This window comes from Alternaria ethzedia, assembly GCF_023757985.1.
Source record: "Alternaria ethzedia strain BMP 0044 chromosome Unknown scaffold_4, whole genome shotgun sequence".
NCBI lineage: Eukaryota > Fungi > Ascomycota > Dothideomycetes > Pleosporales > Pleosporaceae > Alternaria > Alternaria ethzedia.
Window position 1 is genome coordinate 1716702 of NW_026056197.1, and position 15802 is coordinate 1732503.

A 15802-nucleotide genomic window follows, 5' to 3' on the forward strand; every position below is an offset into this window, starting at 1 on the left:
GACTACGCTGGACGACTACCTGAATCCGGTCAGATTGAAAGGCTCAGCAAACCCTAAAGATGTATGGTAGCACTGACAGCTGGAATAGAGGCTCAGCTGTGACACGTCGCGTGCACCACGCCAAGACGGCAAGAAATGCAATTTGTAACAAAACTGGTATCCTACATCAGCACAGCCATCGGTAAGGAATCTCACTGCATAACTTGGCTGCAAGCCACATGCCAAAGTTGGCTCGGCCGTCCCGTCTTGCAGCTGATACCCGTGGTTGGTGGGGTCAGAAGCTTCCTTCCGCTGATGCCCAGATGCACCCCTCACGCGAATAAACATGACTTCGCCTTTGAGTGAGTAGTCATCGGGCTTGGTACTATGCCAGTAAACCCTTGCAGTTCTGGAAGAAAAATATCAGGCAACAGAGTCGGTCTGACAGCATATCACGTAGCCACAAGTTCATAGTGAGGCGCAAGAAATAGAGAAGGCTGTTCCTTACCATATCATTCACAGCCTTGCGACAGTTGCCTGCAGTCGCCAACTGAACGACGGTCCCCATCAGGAAGAGCAGAGAGCTTGTCTTACGGAGTCTGCACTCTCTTGCTTTGACTTTCATCCTATAGCCAACAATCATCCGCGTCGCGAAGAACTCTAGCGGGCTGATTGTACCGTTTTTGTTTCCGAAATGGCCTCCAAAATCAACCAGGAGGACAGCACACAGCTGCTACAGCGTCGAAGAACCCGAACAATGTCTCCCGTCAATGCTTCTGCCGACTTCATTCTGAACTCCATCAGTTTAGCTGAGAACACTCGCTATGTAGCTGAGATGGACTGTTTCGTGTCACTGGAAGAGGCCGAGCAACACCAGAACGCACTGTAGGCCATCTCTGTCTCGATAAGTTTCGACGAAGCACTAAAAGACGTCCAGGGTTGAACTTTGGCAAGACACTGCCGTCGAAAAAGAGAAGTTGCTGGCAGCGATGAGCGTTCTACAGCAAAAAACACGACGCAAAGATAGCGTGACGGAGAGAACCCATGAAGACCAGCGATCATATACCTGGAAACAAGTCATTACCGAAGTACAGACTGCTAGCGACTCTTACAAGAAGACCGTCTTCGCAAGAATGTGCGAAAAGTCTGATATATTTGAACATTGGCTGGCGCTCTTGCCGGCTGGTGACTACACGTCTTCCATTAGCGGTGCTTTCATCTTGGGAGTCCAAGTACGTCGTCTTGCACACTATATTTACACCATGTTGACAAGCGTAGGCGGCTCGTAATATAAGCGGCACCCAGCAGACGATCTACGAAGCCCTAGCCACCATACCAGAAACCTTGTCCCATGCGAGCGCATACGTTGAGATATACAAAGCTCACTCGAGTGATACTTTGGTAAAGAAGACTGCTGAGCTTTGCAAAGATATCCTCGTGGTCTTGCGAGTCATAGTTGAGTTCTTTGCGAAAAGCTCATGGAGTACGTATATTCGAACAGGACTTTCTGTTAGACCAATGTACTGATGAAGCCAAGGAAGAGGTGCCTCTGCGATGATGAAGGGAAGTGCGCATCAACAGGAACTGACAGACGCCATCGGGGAGATGAAGAACAAAGCCCTGCAATTAAGAGAAGAGGCGAATCTTTGCCTGCAACGAAGAATTGCCGAGATGGATCGGAAAAGCGATCTTCACGCTTCTCGGGGTACGTACATCGCAACTGTAGGATACGCAGAAACTAACCAGTCTTCTAGAAAAGGCTCGCCATGAGCTCTCGAAAGAGCAACTACTGCTAGCCATCGACTCTAGCACAGAGATCACCGCGCAGAAGGTTTGCACATATCTCATGCGTCATTTGCAGGCGAATCCAGATTTCAACGTGAAGACTGGTGGCCGTAAGTATCTACATGCGCATTTTGGAATGACACATTGCTTACCTACAATAGTCGCTTCGAATACCAATACTCCTCCCCTGCTGACTGTAGGAGAAACCTCTCCCCCGAGGCCGTCCACTACGATCGGTAATAGCATCACCATCAAAACCTTGTTGAGAACGCTTGATATCGACCTCAAGACCGTTCAAGACGACACAGAGTACTGTCTAGCGTTGGGCTTTACTCAAAGCGAAGACTTTCGCAATCGAGCAATATGGGTGCTACAATCATCCGAGTTTGGTGATTTCGTGGCCAGTGCGGACGAGTCGAAGCTGCTGCTAGTAAATGGTAACAACGACGCCGCGCAGTTCATTTCACCGCTCTCGCACGTGTGTGCCAAAGTCACGGACCTGCTGGGTGTGTCGGACGAGATCTTCTGTCTCAACTATTTCTGCAGTCGTCACACAGATCAATGGCGTGAGCCACGAGCTGACGCGACGGGACTGATTGCAAGTTTGACGGTTCAACTCTTGACTCAGGTCAAAAGACGAAAGAAATCCCAGAGCCTCAATCTAGACCTGTCGTTCTTGTCTTTTGAAGATCATTGTGCCGTGCAGGCTGGCGACATAGAGGCGACATTCGATGTCTTCCAGGCCGTCGCGAAGCAGCTTCCCAAAGATACCGTTGTCTTCTGCTTCATTGATGGTCTTTCGGCCTACGAGAACTCCGATCGCAGAGAGAACACCAACAGGCTGATGAAAATGATACTCAAGTTGATGAAGAGATGCAGGAGCGTGGTCTTCAGATGTATGGTAACTTTCCCCGGAAGAGGTAGTTTCACCGATGCTTGGAACGTGAAATCGATCGGAGGAAAGGCAGAAACGCTGGAGGTTCTCATTGATGGCTTGTAAGTCGGGCTACGCGATTGACTTTTGATATATTTGGGTAGTATCAGTTCCTTCGGAGAGGCAGCGTAAGCATACAAGAGATGGATTGGTCACCGTGTGTAGTTACAGAGAAAGTAGAAAGTCTTTACTATATAAGCGTACTCATCTCAGGCTTACCTTATGCTAGCTTACATGTTCTAGTACATGTCACTTGCAGTGACTTTTAGATTGAGATGTGGTGATTTGTAGAAGAGCGGACTCGCGAGGTGCAAGCTTTGGCGGTGCGTGTAGTACCTCATAAGATATCACTAGCTGATAAATTACTAGCGCGTTCACCTCCTAAGCTTTTTCTCTGACCCTTCCGTCACCTTGCACCTTCAACACTTTCCACAGTAAGAATGTCGTTCCTGAATCTTCAACCCTTCGACCCAACGTTGGCCCGTTATCATCACGCCTATCTCAACAACGGTGTTGCACCGCCCATCACTACACCCAACGTCAAAGGCCCGCCTAATCTCGTGCCTAACGCAAAGTGCCTCGCAATGTAAGTATAATCTCATTGAACAGGACTCTGCTCACGCATAGCCTTATTATCTACGAACACAGGCGCTAACAGCCAACAGCGCTCAACGCAATAAAATCCAGTCACCTCTCCTGCGATTACCAGCTGAGGTTCGTAACAAGATATACGCCTACACGCTCGAACTCATCCCCACGGAAATATGGCGGTGGCATCACGAAGAACTCTACTTTTGGGATCGTATGTTCTTTGTTCGATCCTCGCGCGAGGTCTTCGCTGAGACCGCCGCCGCGTACTTCGAACTGAGACTCCTCCCATATCACTACGCTACATTGTCAGTGGTAAAACTCCCGCCGCGTAGGTCAGGGCTCGTACTGCCGATCACACCGTCTCAATTCCGTATGCTGGGGGGCCTTGCTTTTAGCTGGTATCATGCGGTGGGCCTAAAATCAGGCAAATACTGTCCATTTGCGCACAGCGGGCTGAGGCGGTTACATATTCATGGGGCACCCGAAAAGAGCATACCTCGACTTTTGTGCGAAATTCGGCTTAGGGGTTGGATGGAGAATCCGCGGTTAAAGTTCACGTACACCATGCATGAAGACTTGAGCACTCCGCAATGGATCCCGGATGCATAGCCATCGAGACCCAGTAAGATGAAGGGTGTATGTGGCGCTTTAGGATGGATGCCGACAAGTGGTGCCAATACGTCGATTCCTGCGTGTGGGTTCGTGAAGTCTGGTCGCGAAGGACAGGCGAACCAAATTCGATTCTGCTACGGCTGACTCAAAAGTAGTGCTGATAACGTGGACGCGGGAGAATGAATAATATGACGAAAGAAAGTAATCTATGGTTTAACTTATCATGCGTGACTGGTATTCCATGCACTAGTGGCGTGACTCTTGTGTGGATCTCAACCACCTCTTCAATCTGTGCTCTCAAGTTACTCCGACTGATCTGAAACCCCTATCTCCCAACTCACACCCTGCCAGCCTGCACGTCTGTCGAAATGGACGAATGCAAAGGACCACCCACTCTCGTACCCAGCGCCGATTGTCTCGCAATGTTAGTTTCATACCTCACTAAAAGTAGTGCGCAGCTAAGTTCGAAGTGCTAACCGCCAACAGTGCTCAGCGCAACCAACTGCAGTCCCCTCTCTTGCTTCTACCGGCTGAGATTCGCAACAAGATATTCAATATAGCCCTAGACCTCAGCGCAAAGAGGTGGCAACACGACTCATATTTCCACTGGGACCGCCTCGATTTGTCCCGTACATCACGGCAAATCTTCGCCGAAACCGCACATACCTACTTCGCAATACACATCTACCCTGTTGCACGCTTCATACATCGCGAGTTCGACCTATCCGACCTCTCGAAACTCCGGAAGCGGTGTACGCCGTTACAGCTAAGGTTGATAAGGCATATCGATATTGATTGGGATGCCTTTCAATCTGAAGATCCAGCCATGGGACTCCGCGAGCCTATCGAACGGAACATGCGTACATTGCGGATATTTCCTGCACTGGAAACACTGATTATTTCGGAGGCACCGTATCAAGTGACCGGTGCTGATGACTGGTATACGAAGGAATTCCGGAAACAAGTGGGAAACCAAGACCTCTGGGTGGAGTATCTGGAGAAGGAATATCGGAATGGGGGTTAATCATGAAGAGTAGGGTAACTTCTTCTTTGATAATTTCGTTTTGGATACAGACTGATGTGTGTGACGCCGAAGTTTGGTTGCCGTGTGCTAGACCAAGGATGAGCCATATCCACACGAGTCACTTGGGACTTCGAGATAGAAATGAAAAGCATCTACATACAACCATACCTACTCCCAGCCTAATAGCGACCCTTCAACATGTTTTGCATAACGCGCTTTGCTCTCGAACCACCCGGAAGGTTCATATCAAACATACCACTCGCAACAGCCTGCCTCTGTAACGACTCACCAGCATCGCGCAGCCGAATCCAACTCTCCTCATCATCCTGCATAGCAGCCACATTCGCACTCCCCAAAGTAGGGTCGTAGAAAGGACTATCCGGATCCGTCGAGTTGAGACTGTACTCACTAGGCGGCGGCACACACACCGTCCCTGGCGACGGCAGCTCACCCGTCTGAAAGTAAGTGTTCACGCGACTCAAGATGCACGGGTCAGGTGCCGACATCGAACAATGTCCCGCGTGATCGCCAATCATAAGGCTGCTTCCAGGGAATAGACTATGCATATAGCGTCCGCTGCGAAGAGGTGTAACCGGGTCTGCTGTATTGCTGACAAAGAGGATAGGATGCGATGTGTTTGCACCCCAAGGACCGTCAAACTTGTAGTTAGCTTTGATCTTCCAAGAGGCACATTGCATCAGTAGCATGGACCAGTAGGAACCAAAGTTTGGCGAAACTTCGTCCATGATATCCCAGTATGCGGCGAACTCTTCTTTAGTGAGATGGGTTTGATCAATTCCGTCGCTGCACAGGATGGCTGTCGTGGAAACGGGGGAACTTGGCTGTTCGAGTGGTTCGCTGCCATCGACAGGACAGGAGAATACGTGGTTGTAGCGCAAGGTTCCGGCGATCTCGTTGATTTCCCTACCAACTCCTTGTTCAATGGCGAATAGGCTGGCGGCTACGAACTCAAATGTGAGGCGCGGCTGGTAGGTAGCGCTGAAGAGAATTAATTTGATGGTGGACCAAGTGAGGAGTTCTGGGCCTTCTGCCGAGACGATGGGAAGCGGATTGTGGTATAGCGATGCGATAATGTTTTGTGTGCGCTCCTCTATGTCGACAACACTTGAGTTGGCGGTGGCTAGAGGACATCTATTGGGACCCACATTGTAGCAGAACGTATAGAAAGAAGTCATGGCCTTTTCGACGTCTACAAGACTTCCGTTACCCATCGAGTGGGTGTAGTCGTACGAACTCACGACTCCATCGAGGATGATACGTCCAACACGGTCCGGGAACATGGACGCAAACGTGGACCCAAGGAAAGTCCCGTAAGAAAAGCCCAAGTACTGCAGCTTACTCTCTCCAGGAACGTACGTGGAGCCGTGGCTTCCAATGCGCTTGCCTGCCTTCTGTGCAGCTTTTTGAGCGACCTCTTTCGCCACATATTCGGCATGCCTCTCGGTGATCTCCAACATGTCTCTGGCAACGAACGCAGTAGACATGTACTGCTTGATATCCGGTCCCTCTTGTTTCTCTTCGGCAAGCTTGCAAGATGCGCCAAAAGCATGTTGCATGGACCAAAGTCTACCAAGAGCTGCATCCGAGCTTCCAACAAGGCCCTCGGTCTCTTCCCTCAGGCTCCAAGACCATGAAGAAGACTGATCTGGCATGCATCGAGCGACTGGCTCTGTCCAACCGATGCCGCGAGGGTCAAAGCCGATGATGTCGAAGTATCTTGCATCGGTAGATGGGGTGAAAGTCTCAACGTTAGAGTCTATGATCTGTTGTAGCCCTCCTGCTAAGAAGAGCGCAACTGATGTACCTGATCCTCCGGGCCCGCCAGGGTTGAACAAGACCGGGCCACCATACCGGGGATCATCTACGGATACTTTGGCGGGTAGCTTGACGATAGCGATGCTCACAGTATGATCAGGGTAGGTCCCGTTGAAGTAGTCCAGTGGCAGGCTCAGTTTTGCGCATTCAAATTGGCCAAAGCATTTGTGGAATTCTAGATGCTTACTCGGTGTGATCTGGAGCTTGGTCAGTCTTGCATCCACCAGTCGATATTATGATGCTGAAGCAGGCTTGTTAGACTAGATTGTAGGGAGCTGCTGTTCGCTTATGTTGATACGGTGCTGGGACTTTGGCTAGAGCGACATGCTGGTGAGCCGGAATGGGATCTGGTCAGGCCACCAATCACAATCAGATTTTTCATTGAGCCTTTTGATGACGAAGGTCGTCTGTGGTGCTCCGGCATGCGCCCAAGACATCTCCCGGAAGTAGAGTAACCACCTGCTGCGCGACTTGGATCGAGGCTATCATTCGATCTGATAAGATGCGGGCCAGGGTGGCTGCAGAACCACGTGTGCGGTGCGACGCTCAGGGAACACTCTCTCAACATACCTCGGACCACTCAAAGGCAGCATCATGCAACGCAGGCTCAATGTCTAGAAATGAGGACAGATCCCAGTTCTTCAATTCAGGGAAGATGGTATCCACTGCCGCGAGGCACACGAGTGTGACGAAGGTCGCAGAAAGCAGTGCACGCCACCGCGTCGGGGTCCGTCTAGGCTTGACCGGCGCCGTCGCATCCTCCAGCCCGTTCCAACTCTTCATGATGTACTCGAAGTCGTTCCAGTCGGCTGAAGAACAAGCAAAATAAATGCGATGAAGTATTGGATATCCGCGAGTCGTTGAATGGTAGAAGACGGGTGTGGAGGGGTCGTCTGTCAGCGTGCATCCTCAGCCCAAGACATTCGACGTCGCATCCTGGCGCCTGACGCCAAAAGTGAAGATCACCTCAGGCAGCAGCAAAGCACTCGAGGATGCGGAAGTGTGTGCGCGAGGACTATACAAAACGCAGCACGGAGTGCGCCTGACTCCCCGCAGACAGCCCAGCTATCGCTTGCAGAAACCTGCCTTTCTACTCTGCGTTGGTGCGGCAGCTGCAGCAGGACTGGTCGGCGGCTATGTATGCAATATGCAGATGTGGTCACAATGCGCTGCCTTGGCTGCTGAATTTTCCATGTGCAGAAAGCGAGACTAGTGCGTGCGATTAAGTAATGGGTTAGTTGCCGTCGAGATTATCCATGTGTTGGGTGGTGAGGAGAATTGGCATCGTCACGAACCTGCGTCTTGTGGAGGGACCCGTTAGAGACCGCAGAGCCTCATCGCAACAGCGGTAATGTGATCTCATTGATCCCCAGAAAGAAGGCACCGATCCCGCTGTTGTACTCGTTTGCGAGGCGAATGTGAGTGAGCATGCTTGCTTTTGGAATGCGGTGTAATCTGCTTTTTGCTGACATGTCTGTTGGTGGAGTTCAAGGTTACATTGGAATGACACAGCTTTTGGGTAGGTAGCAAGCCACCATGACTACGAAGAGCCCGTAAGGAAAGTGCACAAAGAACGGGAACCCTCAAAGCGCGACAAGTACAGAGTAGCAGCACCTCCTGATTCAATGGGTATCTCATCTCTCAGTACCAACCACCTCTACTGCCATTAAACATGATATGAAACGTCCATGTGAATGATGATGCTCATTCGAGGAGGAGCAGTGTCGGCTAACGTCCAAAAGATCTCCATCGTGTAAAGCCAGCTCCAATCCCAGGAGCGTTCTTGCCCTCAACTAGAAAGTTCGTACCTTTGGTCATTTGAGAGCACAGGACTGTGGGACGTGGGTCCGCCGAGGTGTTTACCATTGCTGGCCACCACCTTGGCCACCCTCTTGACCACCACCGTAACCGCCCTGACCGCCGCCCTGGCCGCCACCGTAGCCGCCGCGAGACTGGTATCCGCCGCCGCCGCCGCCTTGAGAAGGTCCCCAAGAGCCGCCGCCCTGGCCGCCGCCGCCGTAGCCTTTTTGCTAAGTTAGTTTCTCACTGTGAATCAGACGGTGACATGTGCTTACCACGGTCGCCGCCACCGTAGCCTGGGGATATAGTTAGTATAGAACCGCTATGGGTAGGCTGAGTGAAGCTTACCTCCTCCTTGACCACCGCCGTAACCTCCACGGTATCCGCCGCCACCGCCTCCGTAGCCGCCGCCGCGAGGAGCACCACCGCCAGCGCGGTCGGAGGCCTTGTCGACGCGAATCCTACGTCCGTCGAATCTGGGAGAGTCAGCAGTGTCCACTGTTGGATGGTACGTGAAGGCAGAAAAGACGTACTCCTCGTTGTTCATGGCCTGCATAGCGGCATCGGCCTCGGTGTCCTGGGCATAGCGAACAAAGCCAAAGCCTCGGCTGCGGCCAGTATCGCGGTCCTTAACCACGACCTGTGACGATGTGAGCATTGACTCGACCTTGGCGACGACATTCGTCGAGTAGCGTGTCACTTACGGCTTCTTCGACTTGACCGAACTCCTCAAACTTTTGACGGAGAGCTTGGTCGTCGGTGTGCCATGCGAGGCCTCTGTTCAGGGTCAGTCGCGGTCGCGGTATGGGAAGGCTGCGTACTTACCCAATGAAGAGCTTAGACATGGTGAGAGTGATGTCTGGGTCGAACACTGAACGGTCTCAATACTAGCTCTCGCAACTCGAAACAAGGCGCGCGATACAAAGAAGCTCAAGACAGGTAGTGACAGGAGTTGTAGAGTGAAGGAAAAGTGCAGGAAGGCGAGGAATCCATCGCGGCTTCCCGGGCAGGCAGTATGTAGCAACGTGACGGAACGAACATTTGATCTTGTAGCACCAGGCTGTATTGGTGATGATGGCGCAAGCGATTGCTCTGAAGAGTTAGAGGAGGGAGAGTCGGCTGCAGGCTGTCGCAAGAAAGTGATGGCACAGGGTGAGGAGCAGAGATAGTGAAGCGTCTAGGTTGGCGGGGCAAGCGACGATATGAGTACCCCTCCACCAGGTGAAAGAGCGCTAGGCTGCAAGCAAGTAATAGGTTGCGCGCACGGACTGGAGGGCTGAGGGCCCGGTTTATAAAGCGACGTGGATGGCCACGAGCGACGGGGTGCAATGTGTCTCTCCAGCCAGTCGAGCCAGTCAAGCCAAGGGGTCTGGTAGTTCGGACCTGGGCTGCAGGCAGGCAAACGGAACTGGCCCCTCGCAGCTAGCCGGTCCCAATGCCTTGTCTAGGAGCCCGCACCTGACGATGGACAGGGTGCAGATACTGGTTCTGCCATACATGTCGGCTGGCTGGCTCCCTAGCCTGTCCCGTGTCTGTCTGTTCATGCTGGGTATATGCAGCCCACGTTAGCCTGAGACCGGGGAGGCCCAATTGCAGGGCCCTTGACGAGCCAGAGAAAACGATTTTTTTGATAGGTGCATCGATCCATCGTCCTGCTCAGAGTGCCGGCAGGAGTGCGGCGGCGCCATTGGGCCACTGCGAAATACGTGCATGGACAAGCCTGCGGATAGACAGATTGCGTGCTCGAGACAGCAGCGATCTGCGCCTGTGGCTACAGCAAGACTATCGGGCTGTGACGAAAAGGTCAATGGCGGACAGGTATTGGACAGACGATGGTGGTTCAAAGAAGCTTATCAAAGTCGCCATCCTTAGTCTGACGGTGTGGGGATCGGGTCTAACTAACTTCCAGGCCCTCCAGGGCTCTGCATCCCGAACTGGCTCGTGCGCGCGACGTCAAGATGTAGCAAGCTGAGCGTGCTTAATGAGACGACTGCTCGCACTTATACGACCGAAGTCCATTGCGCTGAGACAGGCCAGAATGTCCCATCAATCACATACTACACAGTCGTCACCATCGGATACAGAAAGCGGGCAAATCGGCAGTGTTTACCGAGATATACCGAGGCAGCGCGGACTGAACCGATCCATCTGTGTTCATTCTGCGTATCTCCAAGCAAGTCGGCGACGAGAAGCCATCGCAGCCATTTCCCTGCGATAGCGGCACAGCGCATGCGGCAGCACGATGCACGGTGCCAAGACGTCTCGCTCTCGGGGACCGATTCTATGGCAATACCAACCGTCCAATGATATGAGCATCTTGCAGCCCGAATAGAAGTAAGGAGAGGAACACACACGACAGACATGGCCTCAGTTCCACACCGTGAAGGTTGAAGGGTTGACGATGCACTGGCGTCATCAATGCATCGTGCCTTCCTCCAGCAATGCAGTGGCTTCGGCGATGCCGGCAGCCTCACAATGGCAGCACTCATTGCACCTGCCATCACTCTGTCTAGCTGCCTGACGTAGCCTATCAGGTAGCTGCAACATCCAGATGAGACCTTGTCACCTTGAACGTCTCCCAGACTACAGTCACACGAACGACTATCACGACGATCTGCTGTCTGGCCCCTCGAGCATCTCAGACCCACCAGACTTGCGAGGCGAACCAGACTCCGTTAACGGCACGGCTCGTCTAGGATGCAGGACAGCATGGACATACGAAAGTGGCTAGACGAGACAGTGCAACCGGAAGCACCGCGCGAGCCCAATGACCTTCATCAGACCGCAGAGCCTGCTAAACGGAAGCGCCGCCGCAGATCAGACAGCTCCCTCCTCGATCCCCGTCCACTTGCATCCTCTCCGCATAAGCCAGCGGAGGATAGTGCTGACGAGGCGCTCCAGGCGACATGCAGCGACAGCTCTCGCAGCAGCCGATATGCGCGCAAACATCGTAGAAAGACGCGTCCAGAGCGGTATGAGCCACAGTATGCGCCAGGTCCCCATGCCCATCACGATCGTAAGGACAAATCAAAGAAGTCGCGACGCAAGCCTCGACGCAAGAAGGGCGAGAAGGCACCTGGTGTTATGCAGACCTTCCAGGCCACGAACATATCTGGAGATCGGCTGACCGTAAGATGTCTATGCAGTCGCCTGGAACATACAGTATGGTGTTGACGATTGGACTAGTTGAAGCCACGGGAGCAGCTAGGCCTCTTCAACAAGGGACGGACATCTACTGCAATCAAGGGCCGCGGGTGTGAGTAATTCATTCCCCTTCCTACAGCCTGAATGATGTCTTCCTGTACGTCTTCCCCGCATTACCCAGCTGACGTGTCGCAGTGCCCGATCTGGTCTTCTCGGAGATGAAGTTCTTGCAGCAGCACAAAGACGAACCAGAGCCTGTCCCTCGAACCAACGCGTCCAAAAAGAAACGCAAGAAGGACAATGAACAGATGAAGGAGGGAGAGATCTCCGCTTTCTTTACCTCAGCGCAACCGGCATTAGCCGACAAGGACACAAACACCCTACCGCAGCATCCTGTACCAAAAGCTAAGCGCCGTCGTCGTGATCAATCCTCGGTAGATGGCACTGCTATCCCAACTGTTGAGCCTACAGGCCAAGCCTCATATCTAGGTTTTGGAAGTAGAGGCCCTCGCCATGAGAGTAATAGTTACGTTTCTTGGTCAGAGTCAATTCGAGCGCCTAGCACGGCGCCCGCACGCCCTCACATATCTCACATACGTACCAGTTCGCGCGATGTAGACTTTCATGGTGAGTTCGAAACCAAAAATGCAAATGAGAGTAGCTTCAAACTACCAGCCCGACCCCCTCCAGTGACGAAGGAAAGAACCGATAGCACGCCTGCCGAGCGCTTCAGGGTTTCGTCATTGGTTCCATCACATGGCAGAGCTTCGAGATCACAGTCCTTCCCACAACACACTTCGTCCCCGCGACGACCAAACCTCGTCGATCGATCTGCGAACCCACATGCGGCTGACAACATTCATTCGCCTTCGTCAATGCCACCGTCTGCGCCCAAACATGCTATGGGCACGCATCGTATTCAGCTACCCAGCTCCTCGAAGAATAATCGATCAGACTCGACTCCAGTCTCTGGGATGACTGCTCCATCCGGGTATGGACAGGAGAACCAGCATAGCGAATACAGTCCTGTGGGAGAAGGAAGAATACCGACATCTTCTGATTTGGGGGTGGTTTTGCGGCATTGCAACGATACCTTCCACGAACGACGTCTGGCCATAGGGTCGCGGAGGAGACACACCGAGGAGACGCACCCATCGTATCCACAGTCGAACCTGCGGCAGAGTACGAGAGACACTTATCATGCAGCTCAGCAGGGTCCCACTGTACGCTTCGCGGATCAGTCTCAAAATGGACCGGTGATGCCCAATTTTGCTGGCCCGAGCATCTACGAACAACAAGCACAGCGTCAGCGACCTCATATGCAATGGGATCGCGAAGAAGAAACTCTCCAAAGTCCATACCATTTCGAAGAAAACTACTCAGACCAAGGAAATCAAATGGAATACGATGACGGGATGGAGCATGATGACGAGAACTGGGGAGGGCTTTTAGAAGAGGCCCTGTCGTATAGCCTTGATGGTGATCCTGACATGTACGGCGGTATCGAAGCACACACCGGAACTGAAATTGAGCTGGTCCAGGATTCGAGACCAGAAAACGACACGGTGGCTCCTGGATTTTGGCGGCCGAATAAGTTGTACTGATGTTGAGGTGGGTGGCTGGCTGGCAGCCACATAGCGCGTTAGCGGCAACTTTCTTTTTTCGTGATTAGAAGAGGTCCTGAATAGCGAGACGTGAAGCCTGCAGTTATCCCAAGAAGCTCAAATGATGAGGAAAGACATGTGACTGCAATCTGATTCATGGCAATTTGACGAAGCTCAGAAATCGATAGCGACAAGCTGCCTCGGTGTCCGTGCATAAAAAGTTGGAGCTTCCGGTCTCCGCTCCCGTACCTTGCGGACGTTTTCTGATCCTCGGTCTGGGCTTCGCATGAGAGGAGAATCGGCTGCGCTTCCATCTGGTAGTTTACTAAACGGGTGCCATCTGCATGCTCATCCATCAATCGTTGTTGCGGCTCTGTCCCGCCCAGAGATTGATCACCCGGTCGAAGCTCCCCTTCCCTACCGCGACGGCTGTCCCATGCAGACAGTCGGCGGTGACGTTCGTCACAGTGGCGCCTTCCCAACACAGCTCCCCGCCTGCGAGCCCCACTAGTAGACCCCTCAACGACAAAATCAACTCTAGGGCTCGTCTACTTGCAGGCCATCTCAACTCCACAGCTTCTTCTTCCACAGCCATCCACACAGCTGCCACGAAGACTCCATCCACCATGTCTTACACCACCCGCAAGGTTGGCGCTGCCAACACCCTCGAGCACCGCGTCTACATCGAGAAGGACGGCCAGCTCGTCTCGCCATGGCACGACATCCCGCTCTACGCCAACGAGCAGCAGACCATCCTCAACATGGTTGTTGAGGTGCCCCGCTGGACCAACGCGAAGATGGAGGTGCGTCGGCCCCAATTGGCTGCGTCGTGGCCTGCGTACGGCCGCGCGAAACGAAAGACGCTGACTGTCGCTACAGATCTCCAAGGAGGAGCAGCTCAACCCCATCAAGCAGGACACCAAGAAGGGCAAGCTCCGCTTCGTGCGCAACTGCTTCCCCCACAAGGGCTACCTGTGGAACTACGGTGCCTTCCCTCAGGTACGCTGACGCGACCCCGACATCGGACAATACACCAATGCTGATGCTGTGCAGACTTGGGAGGACCCCAACGTTGTCCACCAGGAGACCAAGGCCAAGGGTGACAACGACCCATTGGACGTCTGCGAGATTGGCGAGCTTGTCGCCAAGCCCGGTGAGGTCATCCAGGTCAAGGTCCTCGGTGTCATGGCTCTGCTCGACGAGGGCGAGACCGACTGGAAGATCATGGTCATCAACGTCAACGACCCGTTGGCCCCCAAGCTCAACGACGTAGAGGACGTCGAGCGCCACCTCCCCGGCCTTCTCCGCGCCACAAACGAGTGGTTCCGTATCTACAAGATCCCAGACGGCAAGCCCGAGAACCAGTTCGCCTTCTCCGGCGAGTGCAAGAACAAGAAGTACGCCATGGACATTGTCCGCGAGTGTGCCGAGGCCTGGGAGAAGCTTGTCACTGGCAAGACCCCTAAGGACGAGATCAGCCTGTGAGTAGTGGCCAATTTACCCCGAATGATTTGTACTAACGAAGCTCTAGCACCAACACCACCGTCTCGCACTCTCCCGACCGCACCGATGCCAGCTCCCTCAACGTTCCCCAGGGCGAGAACAAGGCACCTGCCCCCATCGATGGCAGCATCGACAAGTGGTTCTACATCTCCGGTGCCCCGTCCAACTAGATATAACGGGAGCCGTGATGAGCACAAAAGTCTGGATATCATTGGAGCATGGGAATGACTGTAGATGATAGATAAACGTGCATGATTAACGCCGACCAACGACGGTATATGGACCCATGAGGAATATCATCAATGCCTCGTCTCAGCCCAACCCAGAATATTGCCGTGACGCCGACCGATGCTCTGTGTCTTGATACATATGTACATTCATGTCTCGATGTCGAGCCCTTAATTGCCTGCCAACTCGTCTTTACGAGCCAGTGACCGTGAATGTCTATCCACTTCTTCGACGACTTGTGTTATGCGCATGTTGCTGAGGTCGAGGTTCATCTCCTTGCCATCCTCTATGTGGATGTTAGCTATTGCCCGATGTGCACCGAATGTGTACGTACTGAACTTGACGCCCAAACTGGCGGGCTCTTTACTGTCTCGCGGCAGCATCTTGGACTCAATCTTCATGCCATCTGCACGTGCGTTCGGCGGTATTAATGAGAGGAAGAGGCGGGCAGGCTTCGAGCGCGGGGAGAAGGGATTGAAGGTGACGCGGACGTCGGTCAGAAATCTGGTGATCATTGCGGCGATGGAGGACGGAGGAGCTGGCGATGCAGACTATGGCTTGTTAGAGGATACACACAATGAATAGATGCGACTACTTACCAATAGGCGGTGATTCGGGAATGCGCTGCAATTGACGTCCTACGCTCGTCGCAACCTCTTCGCGATATGTCCGTGCTCAAGATTCTCTGCCGGCCACGCTACAGCTAGCCGTCCACGCACGTTGCGCTCTTCCACCCCGCCAAACGGCCCACCGTAGCCATCT

General features: G+C 53.1%; 7 protein-coding genes across 7 annotated transcripts; 4 read left to right on the top strand and 3 right to left on the bottom strand.

The window, feature by feature from the left end:
* Positions 1–1457: 1457 nt before the first annotated feature.
* On the top strand, positions 1458–2764 carry J4E87_002704 (uncharacterized protein; the record flags this gene model as incomplete). Its single annotated transcript, XM_049374339.1, has 4 exons — positions 1458–1462; positions 1512–1684; positions 1734–1874; positions 1965–2764. 4 exons carry the CDS (start codon positions 1458–1460, stop codon positions 2762–2764), a joined length of 1119 nt encoding a protein of 372 aa, XP_049236479.1.
* A 1559-nt stretch (positions 2765–4323) lies between these two features.
* Positions 4324–4925, top strand: J4E87_002705 (uncharacterized protein; the record flags this gene model as incomplete). Its single annotated transcript, XM_049374340.1, has 2 exons — positions 4324–4329; positions 4410–4925. 2 exons carry the CDS (start codon positions 4324–4326, stop codon positions 4923–4925), a joined length of 522 nt encoding a protein of 173 aa, XP_049236480.1.
* A 179-nt stretch (positions 4926–5104) lies between these two features.
* Positions 5105–7544, bottom strand: J4E87_002706 (uncharacterized protein; the record flags this gene model as incomplete). Its single annotated transcript, XM_049374341.1, has 2 exons — positions 5105–6958; positions 7332–7544. 2 exons carry the CDS (start codon positions 7542–7544, stop codon positions 5105–5107), a joined length of 2067 nt encoding a protein of 688 aa, XP_049236481.1.
* Positions 7545–8620: 1076 nt separating this feature from the next.
* On the bottom strand, positions 8621–9406 carry J4E87_002707 (uncharacterized protein; the record flags this gene model as incomplete). The annotated part of the gene is made up of 5 exons (XM_049374342.1): positions 8621–8784; positions 8837–8857; positions 8910–9201; positions 9266–9338; positions 9387–9406. 5 exons carry the CDS (start codon positions 9404–9406, stop codon positions 8621–8623), a joined length of 570 nt encoding a protein of 189 aa, XP_049236482.1.
* Positions 9407–11270: 1864 nt separating this feature from the next.
* Positions 11271–13309, top strand: J4E87_002708 (uncharacterized protein; the record flags this gene model as incomplete). Its single annotated transcript, XM_049374343.1, has 4 exons — positions 11271–11690; positions 11748–11817; positions 11901–12224; positions 12825–13309. The coding sequence occupies 4 exons, from the start codon at positions 11271–11273 to the stop codon at positions 13307–13309; spliced, it is 1299 nt and encodes a 432-aa protein (XP_049236483.1).
* Positions 13310–13935: 626 nt separating this feature from the next.
* Positions 13936–14982, top strand: IPP1 (Inorganic pyrophosphatase; the record flags this gene model as incomplete). The annotated part of the gene is made up of 4 exons (XM_049374344.1): positions 13936–14112; positions 14189–14308; positions 14363–14790; positions 14841–14982. 4 exons carry the CDS (start codon positions 13936–13938, stop codon positions 14980–14982), a joined length of 867 nt encoding a protein of 288 aa, XP_049236484.1.
* A 228-nt stretch (positions 14983–15210) lies between these two features.
* Positions 15211–15555, bottom strand: J4E87_002710 (uncharacterized protein; the record flags this gene model as incomplete). Its single annotated transcript, XM_049374345.1, has 2 exons — positions 15211–15326; positions 15375–15555. 2 exons carry the CDS (start codon positions 15553–15555, stop codon positions 15211–15213), a joined length of 297 nt encoding a protein of 98 aa, XP_049236485.1.
* Between the last annotated feature and the right edge of the window lie 247 nt (positions 15556–15802).